The following is a 15,569-nucleotide window of genomic DNA, read 5'->3' as shown; positions in this document are numbered from 1 at the left end:
CCCACTTCTCAAAGCAATCTGCAGACTTCTTGTATTGCCTGCCTTGAAACACATATAGATAGGACAAGTTAAGACAGCTGTGTACCTTATTCCTATCTCTGTCCCCAGGAGTTTGGACCTGAGCAAGTTCTGCATTGGCCAGAAGGATGAGCAGCAGCTGCCCATGTATGACCTGTATGCAGTTATCAACCACTACGGGGGCATGATTGGCGGACACTACACAGCCTATGCGCGGCTGCCCAGTGACAAGAACAGCCAACGCAGTGATGTGGGTGAGTTACCGGGGGGGGGGGTGAGCTTTGTGTGGTCTGGTAGCCATCGATTGTCTAGCCAAGTTCCAGCCATTGATGTAGAATCTTCTCAGAGACCTACACAAGGAGAAAGATCTTGGCTAGGGCACTCATTGCTGCTTTGATAAAGGCATCAATGAGGAAGTAGCAGGGTCTTCCTTCATAGTCAGTGCTGAATGTTTCAGGTGCAAGGGAGGAGAAGGCTTGCTTCACATTTTAAGTAGGATTTAGGGCAAGATTAGGCTTTCTGCTCAGCACAGCTTGGCCTCCACCATTCATTTGCAAAGAAAAATCACTGCCCTTCCTCCTTTGTGATGGGAGAGGTCTTGATGCAGTGGTGCACATGCACAGTCAAAAAGAGCTGGACCCCTCTGTACTAGTAAGTTCCAGGGAGATTGTTCTGAATACTTGTTATTGCTTCCTCAGCCTCTCAAGATTGAATTTAGAACCAGGTCCTCATACAGTAGGATTTTGGAAGACTGGGAAGCAGGTCTAATTTTGAGTGTTTTAAGGATATAAAGTGGTACCTCGGAAGTCACATGGAATCCGTTCCAGAAGCCCATTTGACTTCCAAAACATTCGGAAAGCAAGACGCAGCTTCCAATCGGAAGCCTTGTTGGATGTTCGGGTTCCAAAGAATGTTTGCAAACCAGAACACTCACTTCTGGGTTTGCGGCATTCGGGAGCCAAAACATTCAACTCGCAAGGCGTTTGGGATCCAAGGTACGACTGTATTGTTTATTTTATTTTGAGTAACATTATATAGAAGTGTTTTCTAAGCAGAATCTTTTTCTTCTTCTCTGTTCTGCATGTGAGCAATCTTGACCAGTCGGGTTGGTAGCTGGTTACTTTTTACTTCAAGAAATGAGATAACCGTTCTAGCATTCATGGCTTGTAGACATGTAGGCATTGTGGGCCAACGACCTTGTCATTCATGGGAATAGGGCTGCCATGCCCTGCACTCCCTTCTCCTTCCTAACTTCCAGTCAGTTTGTTCATCCCATTGCTTGGAATTTGCTGACAGTGGGATTTGGTGGAAGGGAATCTGATGAATCCCCAATACATACTGCCCTTGACAATTAATAACACCGAAGAATAAATAGTTGTTTTAGGACTTGTGAATATGACTGTAGTATTAGAGAGTGTCCATGTAGGTGGGGAAACATTTCATAGGTTCACATAGTGACAGGATCCCACTTGCCGGCTTCATCGCTCTCGGTTAATTCTGGGGTGTCCTGGCATCTTTGCAAAATCCCCCACAAGTCTGCTAACCTCTGCCAGGGAAGCAGCACCCATGAATGCACATTGGACAGCAAGGCAAGGCTGTGGGAGCTACCACGTTGGTAAGTTGTGGGCTGAATTTGGGTGAGTGCACAGGGTAGCTCTTTCCTGGTGTGTGGGAGACCTGGAGACTGTGCTTGTCTTCCTGCAAGAGTGAAGGACAGGTGAGGATCAGGCAGTGTTGCCTCATCAGTGGGTCACAGAGCTTGGTGTGCTTATCCCTTGCCTGTCCCCTTTCACAGGATGGCGGCTCTTTGATGACAGCACCGTCACCACAGTGGATGAAAGCCAGGTGGTGACACGATACGCCTACGTGCTCTTCTACCGCCGACGAAACTCTCCAGTGGAGAGACCCCCACGGGGGCCACCGCATCCCTCAGACCCTCGGGCCGACATGGCCCCATCTGCCGAGGCAGCAGCCAATCAGGTGAGGGCTTTGGGGGTGCGCTGCCTGTCTTCCCCGCCTTGACAGGCCTGCTAACAGGCTCGCTGCTGCCAATAGAGGAGCCAAGGGACTGCTGGCTCCCCCTCATGGCTCTGGCTGGGCTGTGGGCCTCCTTCCAACAGTTGTGTCCTGGAAAAATGACAAGCATTCAAGGCTGTCAGGGGAAGGTCTTGATAGAAACAGAGAGGCCCTTCTCAAGAACAGGAAGGCTACCCTGAGTCAAAGGCTCCTGCGGGTGGGTAGGGAATTGGCTGGGGGGGAAAGATCCCCTCAATATGGAGGGTGCCAGCTTCAGAGTTGTGGGTGACAGCAGCAAGTCCCGTTCAAAATAAAGCTGATGAGGGAATGGTGCCAAAGAAATGGCAGTGCCACGTTTCCTGAGCAGCCAAGGTGATTCCAGCACTGTGCACTTGGCGCTCCTTTTGCCTTGGAAGCCTCTCCTTTCTCTTTCCCCTTGACTCTTTTCCCAGCCATTAACATGGTAGGGACCGGGGAGGCGGAAGGCCAGCACTGCTTTCTGAGGCAATGCCAGCCACCTGGACAAGAGCCTCCAGTGTGCACTTGGGTTGGGGGCACTGGCGTCTCCTGGGGTTCTGCCATGTGGTGTGGTGGCATCTTGCCCAGGACAGCTTCCTGGGCAGGGGTTAAGCTCCGAGGCTGTGCTGCGGGGCAGGCCGCATTGTTCTTGCCCTTTCTTGCTGGAGCTGGGCGGTGTGTTTTGCCCCTGGCCACCTGCCCAGCAAGCCAAGGCTGATTGGAACCACATGGCCTACTCAGGAGGAGAGGATGCAGACAGATCCCTTCAGAGAAGCTGCCAGAGGGGCCTGTGTGCCTTAAGCCAAGATTCCCTTTGTGCCTGTGGACTCTGGCAGCTGACCCGTGCAGCGAAACTGGCGCCTCAAACCAGCTATAAAACATCACCCTCCCCAACCAGCTTTAGAATATGGGAGGTCTGGAAGCAGCAGGAACCCCCTGTGCACAGATCCCAAGGGATGGAGTGGGGAAGATAAGACAGATTCTGCCCGCCTTTAAACCTCTATCTAGGAAATCACAGTGATTGGCTGACTGGTCTGAATGATTTTTCTGTACGTGGAAGAGCTGGTCTGTGATTGGTTACTCTGCAACTAACTCCTGTGCAACTGTGTCGTTATTGTTGTGGTTTTTTTAAAAAAAGAAAAAGAAACAAGAGTGATTATGATTGGCTGCCATCTCTGAATGTTCCTCATGGTTTTTTCAATTGCCAAAGCTGAGCTGTTGATTAGCTGTCATCCTTCCGAAAGATCCTCATGTTCCCACCTGCAAGCGCTTGGATGTGACTGCCTGCCATCAGATCCTCATGTTGTCACCAGCAAAAGCTCAACTGCGATTGGCTGTTTATGAATGATCCTCGTGTTCTCACCCAGTGTGGCTGAATGGTCCAGTGCATTTGCGCATACAAGGAAGTCTGGGCTGTGATGACTTTGGTGACTGGGTCTTTTGAAAGGATTGAGCTGGTGCTGACGCTTGCAGACAGGGGGGGAAGAACTCTGACCCCAGCCAGCCAGCATGGATGCCTTACTCTGACAAGCTGGGGCTCGCTTGCCCCACATCCTTCTGTGGCTTGTGCTGCTCACTCTGTCCCTGGGAGGCCCCGTATCTGAACTACTGGAGCTGTATAGCGAGGGGGGGCAGAAAATCTGTGGGGCCGCGGCAGAGAGATCTGCCGTGGGAAAGGTGCGCTTGCAGGCAGGCTGTTCCGGGCAGGGGCAGGGCAACGTGTGGGTGACTGAGGGGTTTGCCGCTGTGTTCTCACCAAGTGCTGACGCAGGTTTCCACATCGCAGGCTTCTCTGCTCTGGCAGGAACTGGAGGCTGAAGAGGAAGCTGCCAGGAGGCTGATGAGGAGCCCTTGGAGGTCTTGCAGCCGAAGAACAAGGCACCTCACCCCAGACTGTCCCGATGAAGGCCGTGTCCGATACTTTGTCCTGGGCACCATGGCAGCCATTGTGGCACTCTTACTGAATGTTTTCTACCCACTCATCTATCAGACCCGCTGGAGGTAGTAGCAGCAGCAGCAGAAACGGCACCCAGAAGGAGGGTAGCTCACTCGCCTCAGCCTTGGCTCTCCTCCCATTACACCTTTGTGACGAAGGCCTTGGATGCTCCCTGCCAGGGTGGGTGCAAGAAGAAGCCCTAGTGCCAATGCCTCCCCATCAAGAAGCCCTCAAGTCTAGGACCTGCTCTCTCCTGCTTGGCCCGTGTCCCACATGGATTGGCAACTGGGAAAAGGCCCTTTAAAGCGCTGCGGCCTTGTAAGACTTTGGCCCGCGTCAATCACATCTGTGAACTCCAGCAGAGGCTACAGAGCTACAGACATTAGTCTCTCTAACTGGATCTGTTGGTCTTGGCCACTCCTTGCCTTGCGATTGCTCCTCTGTATTGGGTTGACAGCTGCCCCCTGCCCTATGTGCCTAGTAGTTGAAGGTCGTGACCTCTTACCCAGTTGGGCATCAGCGACGTGCTTCAAGGCGGGGTGGAAAAGAAGTCCCCGGGCATCTGTTCCCTCATTGTTTGAGGGAGTGAGAATGTATTGCTGACTCTTCCGAATATTGATGGATTAGGTTCCCTCACCAGGATAGTGTTGGCTTTCAGCCAACTGCATCATCATCTTTTTTGTTTTGTTTTATGGCATCTTACAAATCTTTCTACCAAGACGTGAGACCACAGTTCAGCTAAATGTTCTTTAGCACAGGGCCCCAGCTAAAGAGAAGACACTACTTCGACTTGCCTCACAGCTCCCGTACCTGTTTCTGAACGCTTAGGCAATGTCTGCGTGCACACGAGGAAACAGAAGTGTGTCTCTGGCGTCAAAGTCGTGTGGCCTCGTGTTCTTTTAATCTGGCCCTGCAGGCTGTGTGGCTTTTCCAGTGCAGTGCAGGATCCCTCTGGTGCCTCTTTGACTACAGGTTCAATCCTGAGTACCCCGATTTAGGCTCTTGGCTGTGGCCAGATAAGTCAGAGAGAGCTTGTGATTCTAGAGCCCAGGTCTTATTCTTCGCGACACCCCTTCCTTGGTTTGTGTGTCATTATTGTTTGTTGTTAATATTATACTCATAAACATTACGCAACTCTTAACATCATCTTGCACATTCTTCCCAGCACTTTTCAGAGAGGCTCCCCCACCCACCCACCTCCTTCCCTTTCGTTGCAGTAAGGGAAAGGGATATGGCCTTGTCTCCAGTGCCCAGTTTTCAGGCTGTCTAGTGCTGGTACTCCTGCTGTGCCCCAGGAAGTGGGCAGTCTCTAGCCGCACCAGTGCCAAAGAGCACAGCCTGATCCATGTGCAATTCTGGTGAGGATGTCCCAACCCTAAGGAGCTCATCCTCTGCCAGCTGGGTGGATAAAGGCATTGCATTGTGCTGTGGGAAAGCTTTCACTGTGTATTTATTTATTGTATTTAATAAACCCTAAGCTGTTCTAAAGAGATATGGATGGGCTCCTTTCTTTCCCCAGCTGCTCCTTTCTTTCAGCACCTGCTTTCTAAATTTAACGGGGGTTCTGCGCGTCCACACATATATCTTCCCGCTGGCTCCCAAGCCTGTCCAGTCTTAGCTGTTGTTTCTACTGGTTCACAAGGGGAACCAAGGAATTGGTTGGGCCGTTCGTTGAATTGTAGCGAAAATAGTCCTGGATAAATTCTTTTGGTGGTGATGACTCTATAGCTCTCTGTGTTCTGTAGTTTGGTGCAAAGCTCACTTTGCTGTTTGAGAGTTTCAGTGTTTGTGCAAAATAAGAAACAAGTTATTAGCATGGATATCTTCAAAGAAGAGTTTCAGAAGTGCATGGGCAATGTCTAGTGAAATAGAAGAGGAGCTCAGTGGGATTTCAAATCACTGGTTAGGGTAGCTTTTTTGCCCTTCCCCATTATTTGCAGAAGCAGGATGCATTAGCTACATGCCCTTTTGCAAACTATATGTTTATTATTGTTATTATATGTGGGTCATGGAGTGTAGGTTTCCTTGGCACACAATTCTTGGGGTGATGGGGCAGTTTTGTGTAAAGTAGACCTGGCTCTAGGCAGATAGCTGACACTTCAAGCCTGGAGCACGAGAGAATTATGTGTAAGGCTTTGTATGTATTACACTCAGAAATACTGATTTTTTCCCTAAAATTTCCGGAGATTTGACTGTTCAATAATATCAGTTCATATTTAGGTGCCTGTCTACCAGACACCATGTTTAATTGTGTCACTTAATTGAACAATATACTGATGAGACTAGCTGTAACTGCTCACCTGCTCACACTGAAGGGACTGATATGGCTTGCATTACTGAAACTTGGGTGAGTGAGCTGGATGGGTCCCTCTGGTTAATAGTACTGCACCAGGCTAGACTGGGGGCATCCAGGGTGGTAGTGGTTTTACTGTCCATAAAAGCACCATCTCCTTTGCCATAAAAATTATTGGTGTTGGGAAAGGCTTAGGGGGTTTGCCCCCAGTGTTGGGTTAGAGAGACAGATTGGGATGCTGCTGGTCTCTAGAATGCCCCCCCCCCCCCGATTCCCAGTAGTGTCCCTGATCAGGCTGGTTGAGGTGTTGAAATGACTACAATATCCATGTAGAGACTGCTGCTGAGCTGGCTCAAGACTTCATGACCTCTTGACAGCCATGGCTCTCTCACATGGTCATTGGCCCAACACATCAGGCAGGGCACATTCTTGATGTAGTCTTTGCTCCAAGTGATGATAAGAGGGATGGACCAAGGAGGTGGGCAATGATGCCTTCCCTTGTCATGGTCGGACCATTATCTGGTATATAAAGTGCTTAACAGCTTGACACCAGGTTACTTGTAAGATTGCCTTATCTCATGTGTCCACTTGACTGCTTTGATTTGCAGACCTGCCACTGTTAACAGGTGCCACATAATATTCGTTCCGCATTTGTAACAAATCAATCTTGTAGTGCGGCAGCAGCCACACTTGGGAACTCTCTGCCTATTGACATCAGCCAGTACTTCACTGTACTCTTTCTGGTGCCTGCTGAAAACATTTCTGTTTAGGCAAGCCTATCCAGACATGTGGAAATCTGGCATGCCTTTACCTTATTTTATATTTTGATTATTTTTGAATGCTTTAAATAGCTGTTTGGTAACCATTTTTTAAAAACTGATAATTGTAGCATTTAGCTTTTGTAAACTGCTCCGAGGTTTTTGTTGCAATCAAGCAGGATATAAAACTCGTGAACGAAGTCAATGAATAAGGTTTATATTTATATGAACTCTTTCCCCGAAATCTGTTTCCGGACCTTCAAACAATGTGTATCTAGAGATTTCATATTGGAAACAAGACAATAAGCTTCTTCCACGGCAGGGAGATGTTTGCACCCTTTGCGGCTGCTCTCTAACGCTTTGTTCTGTTTGCAGGGAATTAGCTCGCCACCCTTTGGAACCAACCTGGCCCCTGAAGTTGCTCCCGCACTGGCACCAGAGGGGGTCGCAGAGCACCCCGCTCCATCCTACAGCAACATGGAGGAAGTTGACTAAGTCGTTCTGCACTGGGGGTGGGTGGGGTGTACATAAGAAGGCTTTGTTTTGTGGCTTCCCGCCCTACCCCACCCTGGCGTCCCCCCTGCAGTGGGAAGGAGGAGGAGCTGCTGTGACCTTTTCTCAAGCACACAAGCACTTTCTGCTCCACCCCCTTCCTCCTCCCCTGCAAGCTGGAAAGGTTTCCCTTCGTGTCCCCCTACTAGAGGCTGCCCTGTGCCAGCGTGCCGAGGGAGACCCACTGAGTGCCCCCGGTGTGGCAGTTCCTCCTGCATCTCCTGCCCCAAAGGTTCTGGTTTGGTCGCCTTGCACAGAGGCAGGGGAGCTGTGGCGATTCCTGCACTCCTGGTCTTGCATACCCAGCCTGTTCTACTGGGGGTGGGGGTGGGGGGGTGTCATTGGTGTCTGCCCCTAAGGGGCCTCCTCCCGATTTGCCATACCATGGGTGCCTGCTTCACAATATTCCACAGCCCCCCCCCTATTTTTTTGCCTGCCCTTTCACTTTCCCATCTGCTCCTTGTTGGTATCCCAAGCTCAGGACACCGTGGCTGCAAAATGGGCCTTCATGACAGAAGTATGCATCTCCCAGTTTCCTTGATTTCCGCACCCACCCAACCCTTTCACCAGCATTGCTTAGTCTGGCAGTTTGGGTAAAGAATGCTGGAAGGCACCTGCTGCTATGCCTTCTCATCCTACGTGGAAGGCATGGAACTGCGGCTTGGCCTACTACTTGGCTGCCTGCCCCAGAGTTGTTTTGGATTTCTTGGCCCCTTGGGGTGAGAAACCACTGCCAGTACCATTTCCTATTTAAATGTTTGGCTCCCTGTTCCCTTTTATCCATGCTTGGAATTGCTGTAACCAAATGAGGCTGTCCTGGGCCCATTCCCAGGGAGGCTTCAGTCTTGCTCTGTCTTTGTATAAAGTTGGTGTTTGTCTTGGGTCCCGAGTCATTAAATTCTACTCAACGCCGCTTGTTCCTGTGTCTTGTGTGCTATTCTGTCTGCTGCCATGCCACCCTGGCATGGGCTCTCAGCCTGGGCAACACTGTAGAGATAAAAATTGCAACCTGAATTAGAACCTTCATTCTTTCTGTCTCCTTGGCAAATACGTTCTGGGAGCTGGGAAAGAAAGGAATGGTGGCACGATTTAAACTTCTGTATAAAATGACTGTTGGATGTATAGGAAAGGGCCTGTAGATCAGGAATTATTAGAAGTATGTTATGCTCCATCATCCTTACGTTCAGATACCAGGAATTTAGCTTTTCTTTTTCCCTGTGATTAGCAGAAGGAGACTTAAACAACGCAGAGTCCTTAACGTAACACAAATAATTATAACCAAATATATTCATCACAAGAGTGATAGACGTAGTGCTAAGTGTAACAGACGACTGATTTCTCATGTCTCTAATTGAAATGATAAGTCTGCACGTGATGATACAGCCTTCCGTATGAGAAACTCAGAAGTTGCCGTGTCAGATAAAATATTCTGCAAATGAGCATTTCTTCTGATGTGGTAATGAATAAGCTCTCATACAGAGAGGCTGTTGATAGGAAAAAGACTGCATTATCCTTACACGTGGGATGGGAAGGAGGCTAGATAGTGTGCAAGAATTTCCACTTGAAAAACAAGGTGACTAAAAAAGAGTTCAAAAGGGGAGATAGTGTTGCACTGTGTTTTTAAAAAAGAAAAGACAACACACAGAAGCTTCTAGAGCGGGGGGTGGCCTATCAGCCGCTGTTGGATTTCAACCCCCATCTGTCCAGCGATCGTGACCCCCCCCCCCAATGGCCAGAGATGCAATAGTAGCTGTGGTCTGGCAACAGGCGGGGACTGCAAGTTCCCTACTCCCTGAATATTTGTCAGAATAAAAACCCATTGGTTTCCTGACATGTTTTCACTTCCTGCACTGAAATTATGCCCCTCCTGCCAACTTGCCTCCTAGTGAACCCCACTTGATTCTAATGCACGTGAGCCACAGAAATGCTTTGCTTCAGAGTGAATGAAAGGGGTGATATATAGCCCAAAGGGAGAACATATTTAATATCGGGAGCACATAAGAATTCAAGAAAAGGGTGGGCAGGACCTGGAAAGTAGCAGAGATCCAGCTGTTAGTAACCACTGCCAGGTTAATGTAAAAAGAACTGGGAATACAAGAATGGACCAGTGGCATTCAAAGATGGCTGACAGGCTTCCACTGCCGGACACAGGAGTCTGCTATTGCCGATCATGCTTCTGATGGGGAACTGGAGGGGAGTTTACATGGAGCAGGAAGGAGGCCCAGCAGTCCTGAACCACCACCTTGTATGAGCTGAGGGCCAATTGAGATGAAATGGTCGGATCGGAAACTTGGCCCAAAAATGGGCATATGGCTGAGGAGAATCAAATCCCTTCTTCCCCCCACATAGCCTCAATCCACAAGTGCCCTTTGCCCTCAGGGAAGGGAGCCTGTCAGAAGAGCAACACCTTTGGGGGGGTGAACAGATGAGGGAAGTGGGGATGGGAGTCGTTTTGCTTTTAAAAACCACCTTCCCCCATCTGCTTCTATGCATAATTGGACAAATGGACTTGTCACCGCTGTGAATAGTTTATTCTGGATTGCCTGCACCAGAACTTTTCCCAGAATGGTCTGTGCAAGAAGAGGTTCCTCCGCAGGGAAGCCCGTTTTTTGTTTTTAAAAAAATGGTTCTCTGCAGCCAGAGGGTTTGGAAACTGCTGGACCACACTGTCTCCGCAATGGTGGGAAGCCCTTTGGCCTTGCCTTTGATTCTCACACTTTCCTATCTGGCCCAGGGAAGATACAATGTGCTTCCTATTGGGGAGGAGGCCCCAGAAATATCCTTGGCCTCTTTTCGCATCACAAAAGGGAGCAGCGGGCGGAGGCTGTGCCTCAGCCTATTTTTCTAAGGCATTAACCCTCACTCCTCGGCTTGAGAAAAGGGGCCTCCCGTGTATGTGTGTTTGCCCTGTGAGCCTGGTTGCTGCCTGCTATATAGGGAGACTTAGCCATGCCATGGAATTGTTTGCTCACTGGGCGCCATGGCAACCGGGCAAGCCGTCCATGGGAATGTGCTCCCAGTGCCGATTCTCATGGGCGGCTTGGGGGGGTGGGGTGGGAGGAAGTGTTAGCCGGGCTGGCGAGAAAAGGAGGGAAGGAATGGGCATTATCTCGTACGGGCAGGAAGCTATAATAATCTCCGTTCTGCACATAGCGCTTCCCTGCTTCAAATGGTCAAAACGCTCTGCGTCGCCGTTTCCTGAGTCATCTTCAGGGCTGCCTGAAGACATTTTTGCTGCTTGAGGCACAGCAGCAAATGGCATCTCACTCCCACCCAGCAAATAAACTATTATTGTCCTCTGAGGTGGTCTAAACGCCTTTCCCCTGTTCCTTGGCAGCGGGAAGGGGTTTGTTTCGTTTTGGTCTGAGCTATTTATTTTGTGTTTTTATCCTGTATTTTTATCTCGCAAACCGCCCTAAGATCTTCGGATTGAGGGTGGTATATAAATAAAGAAATGATAAATGCAGTAACGATAAACGACAGCTTCCGGCCTTCGCCTCACAGCAAAAATGGCCGCCTGAGGCGGCACCGGCTGCCTCACTCTCCCCAATGGCAGAGCCGGGCTTGCTTGGAGGGTAGGCCCATATTCTCTCAATGTAACAAGAGTGAAGGAGAGGCAAAGCTGAGCAACAATGGCTTCTCCAAGTCACACACCAGGCCTTCCAGAGGAGGCGTTTTGGTTCATTCTCATTTTCAAATTCTTCCTGCCCCAGCTTATACGTTCTTAGGAAGACCACCTTCCTTCCCCACCCCCAGGCCCAGTGGCGTAGCGTGGGGGGTGCAGGGGGGGCCGGCCGCACCGGGCGCAACATCTGGGGTTAGGGCAAATCCACGGGTTAGGGGGCGCAAATCCACGGGTTAGGGGGCGCAAATTACTTGCCTTGCCCCGGGTGCTGACAACCCACGCTACGCCACTGCCCAGGCCACATGTGTTTTGTACAACATGGAGCCATCTTTTGAAAAACGCAGCTTCCCGTTAACGAAACACAAGTTTCTCAACCTAAGGAAGAAGTTTGACACAGCCTGGTGCTATAAACAATGCACACGCCGCTTGGGCTAGTGGGTAGTACATTTAAAACTTTTGACTCCAGATGAAAACTTGTTTTGGTAATCTTAATATTTTAATCCATTTTTTTTGGGGGGGGGGGGGATATCCAGGCAGTATTGTATCTTCCTTATGAGATGTACATCCACAGCATTCTGCTTTAGAGGCATTAATTTTATCCTCAATGGAGCCATATAGCAACTTGCTATGGCTTTAACCTTTGTACAGTCAGCTAGTTCCTGAACACACACCTCCATAAACCCCTTCCAGATAAGCAAGAGATATAATAAAAGTTTAAGGACACATTCCAGCCATGTAAAAACATTCACGGAGGGTGTGACAGAAGGCCTGAGGAAGTGGTGTGCACCTTCATCAAAGTTTTTATATTCTTGTCAGATCAACTGTGTTGATATCCCTCTTATATCATTTTTTCTGTTTTCTCTTTGTTAATAATACTTCTAATCCACTTTCCATCCTTATAAATCCACTTTCCTTCCACATAATTCCTTCTCGATTTATTTTGAACCCAAAATTTCTCAACTGAAAATATTTGGAGTCTATTACCCCTTTCGTTCAATTAACTCTTGGTAGGCAGAGACATCATTACCTTGATTCAGTTGTTTTAATGTTGCCATTTCCTAACCATTCCCATTCTTTCCCCCTAATTAATCCACAATACTTCTGCACAAATCCCTGTTAAGGTATTTTCCTAAATCAAACCAATCGGACATTTTCTTAATTGTGTTCTGTTTGAAAGCCAGTGTGATAAAGCAGTCAGAATGTTGGACTAGGAGCTGGGAGACCTGGGTTCAAATCCCCATTTGGACATGAAACTCACTGGGTGGCCTTGGGCCGGTCAATGCCTCTCAGCCTAACCTTACAGCATTGTTGTGAGGTTTAAATGAGGAGCAAGGGAACCTCTACCTTGAGCTTATTGGAGAAAAGGCTATAAATGTAATCAATCAATAATATGGTATACTTAGTAATGCTATTCCCTTTATTATTTCACTAAGTTTGCTTTGCTACTCTCTGTCCATTAGAACATTTATATATACTTTCCCACTCCATCGATTGCTTTTCTGACATTTTGAAAGAATCACAGAATTGTAGACTTGGAGAGTCCATGAGGGTCATCTAGTCCAACCCCCTGCAATGCAGGAATCTTTTGCCCAACCTGGGGCCAAACCCACGACCCTGAGATTGACAGCCTCCTGCTCTACTGATTAGAGTTATCCCAGCTTCCTCAATATATACATCTACAGACCCAGGGGATATTTAAATAAGTCTTTCTGGGTTGCCCTTTACCAGTGGATTACAAATTATTTGGAATTCTATGTTCTCATCTACACGTTAACCATATTTCCAAATACCTCACTGTGCAGCGTCGGCTGCTTGGCAAGGTTTATCTGCCTTCCTGATGGCCTGTGGGCTTCTCTTACGCGGCCGCCTGAAACCTTAACACTGGCCGTTTCATTTTAAGCAACTGCGGATTTTAGCCACAGGAAAGTAGATTTAGGTAAACAAACTCGCGAAGCTAAGATGATACTTGCGAAAATGCCTGGGTGGGGTGGGAGGAGAGGAAGGACTTCCCCAGAAAGTTTAGGCAGAAATCTACCCGGAAGGAGCCTGTGTAGTTGCACAAACTATTCTGCCCCCCACAAAGAAAGGGTTGCAACAAATGGTTGAGTGAGCGAGCCTTGTTTTCGCTTCCTGCTCAGCAACTCGGATCCCCGGCTAGGAAGCGGCACCAAACCTCTGCGCCTGGCTTTGCGCGCCTTTCGCTCCTGCGCTTGCAGAATCCAGGCCCTGCTCTCTCTCTCTCTGGCTCCACCCTGCCCACTGGTGCACCTGCTCGCCTCCATCATCTCCCTGCATTTCCATGGTACCCAAGCGCCACCCCGGACTCCATCTCCCGACATGCAAGCGGCAGGCCTGATGCCAGCAGCGGCGGGCCAATGAGGCGCGAGCGGGGCGGGGGCCAAAGCGGAGTCGCGGCGGCTGCTGCCTTTCTCTGCTGCGCCTCTGCTGCGAAGAGCCAGAAGCCTCGCTGCCGGAGCTGAGCGATGGAGCGTCGTCTCAGCGCTGCCCGCGCCGCCTGGTCCTGAGCTCCAGGCCCTGCCCAGACCCTCGCCCGCCCCAGCCCGTTTCCCTGGTGTAAATCCCCATCAATGAGGTTCTTCCGTCTCACCTTCAAGTGCTTTGTGGATTGCTTCTGAGACCGCGCCGAGATCCCCTCCCAAGACCCGGAGCCAGCTTTCCCGACACCCGACACCCGTCTCAGCCTCCTGCCCGCTAGCCCAGTGTGCCAATGGCTCCAGTGCCCACCGAGACCTGCTCAGGTAAGCGCCGGCTTGGCATCGGGAGTAGGGCCGGGTTGCATTCCGGGGTGGGGGGTTTCAGGGAGTCCTCGTTTCTCCCACCTTGCTTCCTGCTGTGGGTGGGCTCAGGTAAGTAGCAGCCCGGCGGCACGCCACCTGCGAAGCATCACTGGCGACCCAGGTGAGCAGAGCAGTGCCCCGTCTCGACTCCGGACTGAGACTTAGTACAATAGACTCTGCTTTCAAATGCTGCCATCACCGAGCCTCCTCAGATGGATGGGTTCAAGCAGCTGGGCTGTATCCGCCTTTTGCCCCGCCGCCTTGTGCCAGAAGTACGTCCTGTCTCTGCCAAGGTGTTCCTGCTCATTGCCTCTCTCTGCCAGGATGCCCTGTGCTTTGCGGCTTTCCATGCTGTGCCCGGGGCACACACTTTATGTACTTTATGGCTCTCTCCCTTTCTCCATTATTTCCCCCTCTCCTTTGGAAGGCAGGAGTGGCGGCAGGGGGTTTAATCAGAGTTAGGGATTCTTTTGAATACAGAACCGGGAGGGTGAGTATTCCAGGGGAACTCATGTGGAGTCAATGGGCTATGGACTCAGGGCCTGTAGTCTAAAGCAGCAGCAGCAGCAGCCTCCAGCTTTTTCAGACCCCTTTAACCGGAACGTGCATTTGGAGACCGATTTCTTATTGTTAAATTTATCTTTATACCACATATTTCTGTGGTGGTGGAGCTGCTGTCCTGTGACCCACCTTTAACCAGCAGTGCACTACAGTTGCCATTTGGCACTGAATGCCCACATCTCCGAAGCAGTTATCCCGCTTGCGGGTTCCCCATAAGGGGAGTCTGGTTGGCCCCTGGGAAAACAGTGTGCTGGACTAGATGCGCCACTGGCCCTGATCCAGCAGGATTCTTCTTAGGTTCGTGTAGGCTGGTTTTCCAAGACGAGGGCAGCTGGCAAAAAGAAGAACTGGGAGGTTTCTCTGCATCAGCCCCTTATAAGGCAACAACTCAGCTGGAGCAGAAGGTGTGTGTGTGTACATTTGTGTGAGAGAAAACAAGATTGTTTTGTGTGCAACCATCAACCTCCAATCACCTCCTCCCTGCCCACATTCATTTTTATTGAGAAAGCATGTGCTCTTCGTAGCATTGCCCAAGAGAATGCCGGTGAGTGGTGCCAACTAAGTGGCTAATCTGTACCCAGGCGAGGGAGGGGGGTAGGCAAAGGGTGTCCGGCAGCCTCAGCCCCACAAGTGGGGAGGATTAGCTCCGTCACATGCCAGGGCCTTGGATGCACATTGGCTGTGGGGGGAGGGAAGCCAGACAACGAGGAAAAGGGGCTTTGTGTCTGGGCTGTTGTTTGCTGCTTTGCTCTGCTCAAAACTCTTGTCTCTTCCCGGGGGCTTTTTGTTGTTGTTGCTGTGGAAAACGGGTCACCCCCACCCTCCACGCTGGTTTTGCGGAGGCTGCTCAGCACAAAAGGAGATTTTCAGGGCTTTCCCCAGGGCGAGGTTGTTTTCTTTGAGGAATTTGGGTTGTCCGTTGAGCAGGGCTGGCGACAGCGAGAGTTACGATGGTGCTGGGAAACACCCTTTCCAGTGCGGACCCCCACGTTTC

The 15,569-nt window shown here is 50.1% G+C and overlaps 2 protein-coding genes and 2 long non-coding RNA genes across 13 annotated transcripts in view; 2 read left to right on the top strand and 2 right to left on the bottom strand.

Annotated features, from left to right (window-relative positions):
* Nucleotides 1-8,504, top strand: part of USP19 (ubiquitin specific peptidase 19) — a 42,890-nt gene extending 34,386 nt beyond the window's left edge. For 9 of the 10 annotated variants that reach the window (XM_081852311.1, XM_081852316.1, XM_081852315.1 and 6 more), the window contains 3 exons: nt 109-272; nt 1,814-1,998; nt 3,839-4,523. In XM_081852311.1, the coding sequence (XP_081708437.1) occupies nt 109-272; nt 1,814-1,998; nt 3,839-4,057 (568 nt within the window). In that variant the 3' untranslated portion in view covers nt 4,058-4,523. Of the gene's footprint in view, nt 1-108; nt 273-1,813; nt 1,999-3,838; nt 4,524-7,414 lie in introns of those variants that run through there. The other variant, XM_081852308.1, reaches the window with a different exon arrangement.
* The window catches only part of LOC309337428, a 303,990-nt gene that overhangs the window by 129,923 nt on the left and 158,498 nt on the right, over nt 1-15,569 (bottom strand). The gene's annotated exons all lie outside the window — the stretch shown is intronic.
* On the bottom strand, nt 7,527-10,022 carry LOC309337437. Its single transcript, XR_014154297.1, has 2 exons — nt 9,619-10,022; nt 7,527-8,578 (listed from the first exon to the last, which is right to left on the bottom strand). It is a non-coding gene; the product is annotated as an uncharacterized lncRNA (long non-coding RNA).
* Nucleotides 13,646-15,569, top strand: part of LOC309336700 (sodium- and chloride-dependent creatine transporter 1-like) — a 29,530-nt gene continuing 27,606 nt past the window's right edge. Inside the window, exon 1 of the mRNA XM_081852888.1 lies at nt 13,646-13,975. Coding sequence (XP_081709014.1) covers nt 13,945-13,975 — 31 coding nt within the window. The 5' untranslated portion in view covers nt 13,646-13,944. The remainder of the gene's footprint in view (nt 13,976-15,569) is intronic.

This window comes from Podarcis erhardii, assembly GCF_964252035.2.
Source record: "Podarcis erhardii genome assembly, chromosome: 2".
NCBI classification, from domain to species: Eukaryota; Metazoa; Chordata; class Lepidosauria; order Squamata; family Lacertidae; genus Podarcis; species Podarcis erhardii.
The sequence above is the reverse complement of the archived record's forward strand: the minus strand, read 5'-3'. Positions and strand labels throughout refer to the sequence as shown.